Below are 10,768 nucleotides of genomic sequence, written 5' to 3'. Positions count from 1 at the left end.
GCATATCCTTATTTGAATTTGGAGCCTCACGGTTGCCACGCGCGTGATCGTCTCTGCGCGTTTGGCATCGAATGCGCTTTGCGCGGGCGTTACCAGTTCTATGTCTTTTAATTTGATATCTATGGTCTATGGGCGTTACACGTTCACTCACGCAGTCGAGTCAAAAAGTTTAAACTAAGAGATGCACTGAAGCTGGTGAAAGGACTGGTTTCAACTTGAAAAACACAATGAAAAGCATCCTAATGCGAAGATCAAAGAGTCAACTGAGACCGAAGGAATGCCATCTTGGAATGCTTCTCGCAAGCATTGTCATCATCTTGTCTACAATCTGCTCTGCCAGTATAATCAATGACAATGAGTTGAACATATTGTCGAGTGAGCTATCTGCTGAAGGTCAGTTGTTTTGTACAAGCATTACATTCACTGTGTGGACTTCCAATAGAGCTATATTATAGCTCTATGGGACTTCCGAATAAAGGAGGTCCACATAAACCAGGTAGCACCGACATTGTGTGGACTTTCCTACGTCCACACAATGTTTCACCCATTCAGGTTTAGACTTAGAGGATTTTTTTTGGGGTTAGGTTTATTCGTGAAACACTAGCCTAAAGGCAATCATAGGAAAGAAAATCGGGTTGAAAGAGTTTTCACAGTCTGAGTAAAATGATTTTTTTTCACAGGTTTTTCTTAACAACACGAAAAGAAAAGAATGTCCACACAACGTATGTAACTGTGTGGGCGTGTGTGTGTGAGTTTGTTTCTGCATTTAATAGTGGACGTTGAACAATAGAGGACATATTGTTAAAAAGGTCCTCAATTTGGATTCGTGTACAAAACATATGAGAGGTCTTCTTACAAACACAAGAGGAACACTTTGTACAAGAGTACAAACAAAAGAGGAACACTTAGGCAACAAAAAAAGTCTCCGGTTTCTGGTATGCGCGCGCGTCGCCGTAGCCCTGCGCGTCGGCAAAATGCAAACGTTTTTTATTCAATAAAAGATTATGTCTCAAAACCGCCAAACTCACTGGTTTGACTGGAATTCTGCTGCAGCACAGTTTTAACGTGTTTTTAGATGAGGGTGTGATCGAGAATAAGCTTTTTGTGCACTCACTGGACTCTCGTACATTTTGCACTAAGTTTAGTCGGGCACCATTTGCAGTCATCAGCAGACATTTGAAGCAAAAAAGTCAGGTAAAAAAAAAAAAGCCGCGTCGCCGCACCACTTTTTGGGCAAGCTCCATACCAGAAACCGGAGACTTTTTTTTTGGCCTTAGGGGTCCCGATTGCAGGCAAATACACACGTGTGTGTGCGTGCTGGGCCCAATTTCATGGCGCTGCTAAGCACACGATTTTCTGCTAACAGAGCCTTCGTCTATTTCACGGAGACCGTAAGCATAGGCACAGCAAAAGGCACGCTCAATTGAGAGGAAAAATTGGCTTAACTAATTAGTGATCTGAGATGCAGGCAAGACTTTTTCTCCCAGAGAGTAGTCAACACTTGAAACGATCTACCAAGTTATGTTGAGAATGCCAAGACCAAAAATTCTTTCAAACATGAGCTCGACGAGTACTGGAAGAGATATGGGGTCATAAAGGCTTATTAAGCCTACTACTTATTCCCATTAAATCGTAAGTGTAAGTTAAGTGTAAGTGACGTAACAATAGAAATCTCCATGCACGCGCGACCGTTAGCACGTCCACGCCGTGAAACAGTGCTTACGGTTAGCAAATTTTTCTGCTATGCTAAACACAACTTTCCTGCTAACTGTTAAGCAGCGCCGTGAAATTGGGCCCTGGTGAGCGGACTGTCAATGGTGCTTTTCAAACCAATTTTTAACTAATGCCAAATCTTTGACAGAATGTCGGAAACTGTTGTCCGTTCTTTACGAGCGTCGGCAGTCACTGCCAGCAAGGAGTCGTCTCCAGCGCACCCGGGACATCACGGGGCGATGTGTGCTGGACCTGGAGCGATGGTTGGACAGCGAGGCCAAGGAGGGTCTAGCGCTCACCGAGCTGGACGAAGCCCTCCGTGACATCGGAAAACCAGCACTCGGTCACCGTGAGCAGTAGAACCTTTCTTTTATTATTTATCATCATCGCTAGCGGTTTCTTTATCGATCATTATGTACGGAAGGTCTTCAATATCACATCAGGTGTCTTTGCCAATCACATCAATGTAGTTGAAAGGTCTTCGTCCTTGGGCTCTTAAGCGTTTCCCTAACCCACGCCTTCAGGGCTTTGCGGTCGCATATAAAAACAATTCCTCAATATAGGATTTAAAGACCCCCCCCCCCCCGCAGTCTGTGATAAGGGAACAGGCCTGAACAAGGCATGCGCAAAGGTATTGATGAGCATTTACATACAGTTTTGCGACAAGAAAATAAAAAAAACATAGCTGGATTGAATTTTGTATTTTCCAGCAATTTTAAAAACTAATTTCGAACGATTTACAGTACAAGCTCTCTATATAAACAAATAATCATTCTTGCAATAGTCCTCCGATAGAAAAGAAAGAAAATAAAACAAAAAGTTATGTGGCGATGGCCAAGTCTTCAGGAGTCGGACTTATGACCCTAACTCAATGAGCCCCTTACCGACTTCCATATAGAACTCTTCTGGGACTCGGTACCCGGCCCACCACACCTCCTTCCCTGTCCATCCATGTAACTCGAAAGTCAGGCACCATAAAGGGAGGAAACGAGGTGGCACCCTAAGCCTTGCTGCCGAGTCAGCAAAAGAACCCCGTACCTATACGCAGATGCCAACCTGGACTTCGCAGACAGTCCCAACTTGTGAGTCAGCTTACCGACCGACCGAGCTAACTGCTGTTGGTAAATGACGACGGGAAATTAATACTCTTAAATGACAAAACCGTGGGCATTAAAAACCGAAAAATTACACCAAGCGGATTCGAACCCCTAACCCTGGGTCCGCTGTCAGACAGCTTAACAACTAGGCTGTTTCAGTAGGTGCTTTTCTCTCTGCGTTTAAAACACAATCTTTATTTCTGCCGTGGGAGAGTTACTTTGTGTTTCATAGCTGCACGAAAGATGCATCAGCATCGTGCTATACACATGAATGCTGTTACGTAACTCTTTTCTACAATCTTCACATGCACCGAACAAATGACTATTCAGAGTCACTACGAGCAATTAACCTTACCAAGCTCGTCTTTATTCCATCTCATCAATTCAGTGTTTCGCGTCGCGCGTCTTACGGCCGGCACTGACATGTCGCGCTGATTGAGAGAAATTCCAGCAAGGTTCCCCTACCTCGTTATATTTATATCAAACTACTGACCCGTTTACAAATATTTACGAGGGAATTTTGTTTGTCTGATTATAAATAAGATCCCTTAAAGCTAAAATTCATCATTAGGAAAATTCATCTTTTCCTTTACTTACGCTAACTCTTGTTACTGATGCCATTTTTACAATGTGGGTGTGTGTGGGTAGGCCTATGTGTAATATGGCACCCTGCGGTATTTTCGTAGGCCCTCCCTCAAGTTTTCGTACTCGTCCCCAAATTTTTAGGCCCTAGAGTTTTCGTAGGCCCTAGGCACAGTGTCTACTGTGGCTAATCCGGGCCTGATGGTTGCAGTGGCCAACAAAGTGAACTCGTCGTTGAGCAACAATACAAAGCGGGCGATCATGGGCGTTAGATCGTAAAATAGGTGGCGCTCTTCATCCCTGCCAATATGACGACGGACACATTGCGTTTGTTGCCGACAGAGGGATTCAAATCTCGGATTCAAATACATTTCTGCGAAAGTAACATTGTTTGCCACGTCTGTTTTTCCCTCCCAAATTTGAGATTCAGTTGTGCTTCTTTTTCTTCTTTTATTCTCCAGAGATCGCAAACGAAGTTTTCGCAGAGAAGACTCACAATCTCCGGGATTTGTTCGGCCAAGATGGGCGTCTAGCGTCCAAAGATATTTTCCAACGACGCCATTATTAACGAGAGCTTCTCCAGAATACATCAGGACATGAATCCTGTGTGGTGAATTGCTATATAAGATTCGACCTGGGCCCTTCGATGTCATAGAAATTTGTCAGCACAGAAACTTAACTATGGAGCTCCCATGGGCTTCGCCAGGATTTTTTCTAGAGGTTGGCAAAGCATATTTGTCCTCCCAAAAAAATCCTGTATTTCTCAACATATTCGCGATTTATCAGTTTTAGAGGGGGCAGGGATATCCCCCCCCCCCCAAACCCATTAAATTTACACCAATATGACTTTGCGCCTATTTTTCTTTATTTTTTTTCTCCTTTTTTTTGGGTCCCCCCCCCCCTGCCCTCGCGACGCCCATGGACGCTCCCTGACGCTTGTGGCGCTGTTCATTGCGTCCAAGCACGGGAAGTATCCTTGACGGCTATTGTTAGCACTTCGTCCAATCACTCTCAATGCAAGATGCTCAATACATGTGTGAACGGATAAGTCCAAGGTGCAATTTCAAAAGTTTGAAGAGGTCAGCATCGGTAGATTTATTTACTGCACCTAGCTGTTGCGGCTTGATTACAATTAACCTATATGAGCTCCGTGCCCTACAAAAGAGGGCGCCCTTTTACCTAACAACGACGTCCCATGGGCAGGACATTTCGCTGGTTGACGCTCACCGTTCCTTGTGTGTGACGCACGAACACCAGGGGATTTTTTCTATTTACACGCAGTGGCCGCGCTTCGCGGCCAATGAATAGCAGTCAGGCAAGATGGCGTCGGTCGGTCACCCCCACGTGTACTTCCTTTGCCAATGAGGGGGTGCTTGTGAACGGAACGGATACAGTATGTTCCCAAAAATGTCCGTCTGACTATTTTTGAAATAACTACAAACCATTAAGTCAATTTTGAACATTTTGTTATTGTGCAGATACTCTTTGTGGCTCACCCAGTATGTATTCCTGTATAGGAATGAGCTTTGTGATTTAATAGCTAGGGCAAAGCTTCGATTGCTATTCATGTATATGGGGTTACCCAGTTATGGGCCCGTCATAAATAATACGTATTTTAAGGAAATTAATATTAAAGTTGAAAATGTAATTCGAACCAGCATATGAAATTAAAGTTACTTCTATTTAAACATGTTACGATTGAGTTTATCTGAATGATTTTTATTTTGAAAAAGGTTGATCCCCAAAGTAGGGTTCACATTTTCAGAAGACAACTATACCTCATAACCGATTTGGGCCTCTCAGTATCCCCAAAACCTATATACATCTCTGTAGCTTTTGAAAATGTAAATAATAGGAAAATTAAGTTGGCAGAGTTTGAAGTCTGCGTTCTAGGACAAATTTAGTGGTGATTTTTTTTTCGGAGGCAATTGCCGTGGTTATTTTTAAATATGTTATCTCAGAGTATCTCATTATCGCAAGCGAGCTTTGCCCATTAGGCGTCTACTTATAGTTCAGGAGTAGGCCTTCGTACCAATCGGTGCGTGGTGCAGGTGCCACTGCAGGTGTTATGATAACTACACTCTCAAAACACTGGTTAAAATTTGGTAGGTTAATTAAAGCTACAGTCCATCAATTGTAATTTGTGCATTTTGTTCGTTTGAAGCAACAAAAGAGTTCAAAATCTAATGAAGGATACTGAGCAACTAACCTGATGAGGTTTCAGCTAAGCTTCAGCTGTACATTCCGAGAAAAACAGCATTCTTAGATCTCAATTTCAAATCAAAAGTTACTGAATCATGTTTTGAATTGTTTTGAATTGCAGCTATACGCGACGTCGCGCACTGATCCGCCGAATTATAACAACCGCGCGCGCGTGTGCGTCGTTCCAATACTTGTGCGCGCTGCGCTGAATAACAAAACGAACTACTAATTTAAATTTTCCTACGGTGCTTCTTAAGAATCACCGTTGAAAAGGCCTTCTTTCGTTGATTACTTCAAAATGACAGCTTCCAAGAAAGAATAATTTCACAGGGAGTTTAGTTCCCTTACTATCTTTCAACCAAGTTTGTTTTTCAACAATAATTACGCCGGTTACTTTTTGGATGGCTGCAAATGATGGACTCTAGCTTTAAAAGAGTTAGTTAACATTTTAACCAACTTGTCATATTTTCCAATTTGACCAATGTTGTGTACATTTCACTCAGCGTTTGGTAAAATAGGTTCATCTTTTAACCAAACCCCTTGCTTTTAGCGATAATGTACTGGGTTCTTTAACGAGCGTTATACAACACACGGGACGTGCGGCTTTACGTTCCATCCGAAGGACGAAGCAATAATGTGTAATTTTTTTTTTCTCCAGAATGCGAAGTAACTTCTGAACTACAACTTCAACAGGTTATAATAATTGTTGGGCTCCTTCTTCAGATTTTAAGTAATGATGCTGCCGAACAAAACAAAATTAACAAGAAGCAAGTGATCCCATGCACCTTTAGCCTTTGGGAGCCAGAAAATGACAGGTTACGATTAATTACTGTTAACCTGTTGCCCTAGCTGCTGATTGCTACTCGAGTTGTTTACATTTGCCGTCACCGCTCGGGCACTTGAACATCACTCCTGAGCTACTGTATTGCTGACAACAACAACTTGATAACCGATCGAATTGCGGTTTTGTTTTGGTACAATGACGCATGATTACAGATTTTTGAGTACACTATAAACTGCGCCCGTTTAGCAGTCCGGCTTTGGAGCAGCGCACTTTTGATAGAGCAAAGGGGTATCTGTGGCGCACAAATTTTCTTTTCAGAACGATGCCCCTAAAGTGACCCTTCATGTTCAAATCATTGCATTGAGCGCTGTTGTAGAACAACAGCAACCCCCCCCCCCAAAAAAAAAAATATATTAATAATGATAAATATTACCCTTGATTGGACATTGGGAGACATCCCATAGACTTGTGCACAATTTTTTTTTTTCAAACTTTAATGTGCCTAACCCAATATTCCCTTGTCCTTTTTCCACGAATTTCGGTATGTTCACTAATGAGACAACGAGCAACAAATATAACTTAATTGCAACATTAAAATTGTGCCTCTAAAGGGGGGCTGTGACATTAGGGAGACATGAAAATGTCTCCCCAATGACCGATGTCTCCCACCGTTAGAAGAAATTACGATAGCGTGTCTCCTTAATGGTACCTTTACACGTATTATAATAATAATAGATAAATAAAATAAACAGTAGACCTCTTTTACGATGATTGTCATTTTTATTTTTTAATTACGTAATTGCTGAGAAGGTCTTAACAATTCTTTTCGCCCAAAACGTTCGGTCAAAGAGCAGTTTGACATAGGGATGGATGTGGTCGTGAATGTCTTCATTCAAACATTTCTCTGGAAATTGTTGCCCCTGACTTAAAATCTTCCCAGTTTCTTTATTGATTGTTAACTAGAATTCCCAACTACATCATCCTTTACCTAACGTAATATTTTGGGGTTTTGTTTTGGGTGTTGGGGGGAGGATAAATTTCAATTCTTTCCAGCACCAAAACTGTCCCGATGCAATAGAGGAAAAAGTTCCAGACATGATTGGTAAAAGAAAAAGATCTGTTTCAAAGTGTATCCCTAAACCACAAACAGCAGCGCATAACTCTTGGGTCAGGACCCGTTCGAACTCGCTCAGGAAGATAAAATTAATAACGTTGCCCTGGTAATACCCGGCTATAATGAGTTCCATATCAAAGGTTACCGGGTCGGGCTGGTGGCTGTGATTACACAGTCAGCTGATAATGCGTAACAAGCCTGCGTGAGTTGGAATTTAGCTGCCATTCTCTCTCACACCAATACTTCTCTGGATCGAGAAGCGAGTTTTCAAACCATGAAGCAACCGGGAGTCAAGCTGTCATTGGTCCCGTTGGTACTTCTCCTTGTCTTGGTAACCCCGCCATCTCAAGCCCAAAATGGTAAGTCAAAATCTTAGTTTTATTTTGGTCTGAAGCAGTAGTGTATGTCAGAAAGATGTTTAAGATATAGGTCTCTGGAAAGAAGGCGACACAAATATAGTGGGCCAGTAAATCGGTACGACCTAATTTTTTGCCTACGCCTGCCAAATCACGATTTGCATGCCCTCAAATTTTACAGTATTTGAGCATATTGTGCGGGCCATGAACTTGAGGGCTTGTATACAAAAAAATAAGGGTGGAAGCCGTGCATAGGACCGCGAGCTTGAATTTCTGCGAAATATGGATAAAATCGGGGTCCTGAAAGCGCTCTATGATGCAATGGAGTGTATGCACCGTTGTTCACAATTGCGGTGGGCGTCAGGACTATTTTTAAGGGGTGATCATTTTCGGATGGAGATTTCTCCCAAAAGTCATCAAATTACCCCCCCCCCCCCCCCCAAAAAAAAAAAGAAAGGAAAAGATGATAAAATTAGTTTTAATTTGATGTGTGTTTCGAACACCTTGGAATGTTGTGAGTATTTTTACTGAATTTTTGAATTTTGGGGCATTTATTATTGGGCTGTATGGCAGTTTATTTACTTGTCTTCAGCCCCCTTATTTACAGGCCAACATTTCAAAATACGAGAGTTAAAGTTTAGATTCTGAGTATTTTTCTAGCCAACCTTGGTGTTCAATTCTTATTTACATTTTTCTTCAACCATTGGCACCCATCACTGAGTGAAATCAGGTGATAAATTCGTACCATAAATCTCAACCAGCACCTATCTATTTTATTTCGAAAAGATAAATCATTCACTAGTTAACTGACGTGACAATGTATATGTAAATGCCTAGCCCTATTCGTGTAGATGTGTCATTTCAAACACTCACAGCTGTTGTGCTGTACTGTTAAAGTGTTACAGTGATGTTATACATGCATTGTATTCTGGGAAGGTTTTTTGTGTGTGTCATTGCAAAATATTCTCTATATTACATATTACTTCTGTTTTTTTCTATCTTAATTGTGAGATAAGTCTCTAAATTGGGATTTTGCTACTCAAAAGAAAACAACACAAAAACATGAGATCAAGGGGATAACTCTGAATGATCTATCTACATCTACATCTACGCTGGTACTAAGTAAAGTCCACTTCTGGATGTTAACGCTGAGGTGAGCCGGGGATCCTTCTATCGAAGGACCCCTGGCTAGGAAAACACTGCGTACTACAGTCTCTTTAGAGCGTTTCGCGTGATTTTTTAGAGCGTAGTCTGTCTTAGGGCCCTGTCACACTTCTGCGTATCCTAATTCCTTATGTGTTGCGCATTGACTTTTTTTTCATACGCAGTCGTATGCACAATACGCACCTCATATGCATCTCTATCGTTTTATGTAAGTTTTATGTACGCAGGCATACGCATGGTACGGCCCAGTACGCTGGATAGTTTTGGGTATGCACAAAACTACGCTGCGTACGCTGTTACGCAGGTCATAAGTTAAAAATACGCAGCGCATCGGTCCCGCATCGGTCGAGCGCGGTACGAGTACGCTATGTGTTTGTGAGGGATAAGCCGTTCATACGCGGCAATACGCTGACCTCCTATATTGGACGTATACATAGCGACGTATTGCACGAATTAGTACCGCTCGTCCTGCGAGCGGGCAGCGCATTGTACTTATTCGTAACTTATGAGAAACGCACAGATGGCGAACTTGCGCACTGCATACGCAACTCATACGCATCTCATACGCAGTGGATGCGCTGAATTTGTTACTTGTTCGCTAGATGTGCGTCGCACATATGTCAAAGTAATCAAAAAATCTCGACGTTTTTGATCGTACGGCTGCGTATTGAAAATTGTTGATAAGGAACTCATAAGGAATTGGGATACGCAAAAGTGTGACAGGGGCTTTAATGACTGATGAGTAGCCTCGCATATTTCTGATTCGTTGTCCGGGGATTTGGGTAAAATCACGGGCGTCGCCAGTTCAACTTGATTGGTGGTGTCAACTAATTTTTCAACAGAATTGAAGATTCCGCAGGAGGATAAACTGGGATTGTTTTCCCCAGAGGTGGGGGAAGGCTGGCTGCGTATTATAAGCATCATTCAACATTCAATTTGTTAGTTAAAATCGTCTTAGTTTAGTATACTACTAATAAGGGAATAAATGTGTGTTTGGGAGGTATTATAACACTCTGTTTAAGACCGGTGGGAGTCTGGATGGGTAATTATCACCCATCCAGACTCCAACCGGTCTTAAACAGAGTGTTTAATACCGACCGAACACATATTTATTCCCATTCATAAATAAATCTTTTCGGTCAAAAAATCTAAACAAACCAAAAACTAGACGTTGCCAACCATTTTGTCCAGCAATTTTACTTCATGTTTTAAGAAACACCCCTCTGACTATTATATTGAATGCCCTTCCTCGACTCTTTACCTTATACGGACATTGGAGTGCGCGTCGCGCGTACTGCGCGATGTCGCGCAAAACGCAGCTGGGCTGATGTAGTGTGAATCTCGGACCATGAAGTACTGATTCACTGGTAGTATTGCGCATGCATATGTGAGGAATGTGAACGTTCAACTAATGAAACGTTAAAAGGCACCGGATTTCATGGGAGTCCAAATTTCATGTGACACTGGAAAAGTGTTTAAGACCAGCTATCCATGTCTTTATCATCCGTTTAAGACCGGCAACGTGACGGGCTCTCGACCAATCGGAATGTGTAAACTGTCTTAGGTATTTGTGAATAGGGATTGTTATGTGGTGATCTTTTGTTTCCTTAATGAAACAAGCCCGATCGGATTTCGGAAGCTGCGGGCCAATGAATATGCGTGTCAAAAGATGAGTAATACGATTGTGCCATGTCATTTCTTGAAGAGTCCTTTGAATGAAAACAAATCAGGGTTCTTACCCCAGTGGCTTCATGAT

General features: G+C 42.2%; 1 protein-coding gene across 1 annotated transcript; it reads left to right on the top strand.

Annotated features, from left to right (window-relative positions):
* Positions 1-227: 227 nt before the first annotated feature.
* On the top strand, positions 228-4,200 carry LOC119726022. Its single transcript, XM_038197642.1, has 3 exons — positions 228-393; positions 1,862-2,062; positions 3,854-4,200. The coding sequence occupies exons 1-3, from the start codon at positions 228-230 to the stop codon at positions 3,958-3,960; spliced, it is 474 nt and encodes a 157-aa protein (XP_038053570.1). The 3' UTR covers positions 3,961-4,200.
* Positions 4,201-10,768: the final 6,568 nt, after the last annotated feature.

Source organism: Patiria miniata, unplaced genomic scaffold (genome assembly GCF_015706575.1).
Source record: "Patiria miniata isolate m_02_andy unplaced genomic scaffold, ASM1570657v1 HiC_scaffold_19, whole genome shotgun sequence".
Classification (NCBI taxonomy): domain Eukaryota; kingdom Metazoa; phylum Echinodermata; class Asteroidea; order Valvatida; family Asterinidae; genus Patiria; species Patiria miniata.
The sequence above is the reverse complement of the archived record's forward strand: the minus strand, read 5'-3'. Positions and strand labels throughout refer to the sequence as shown.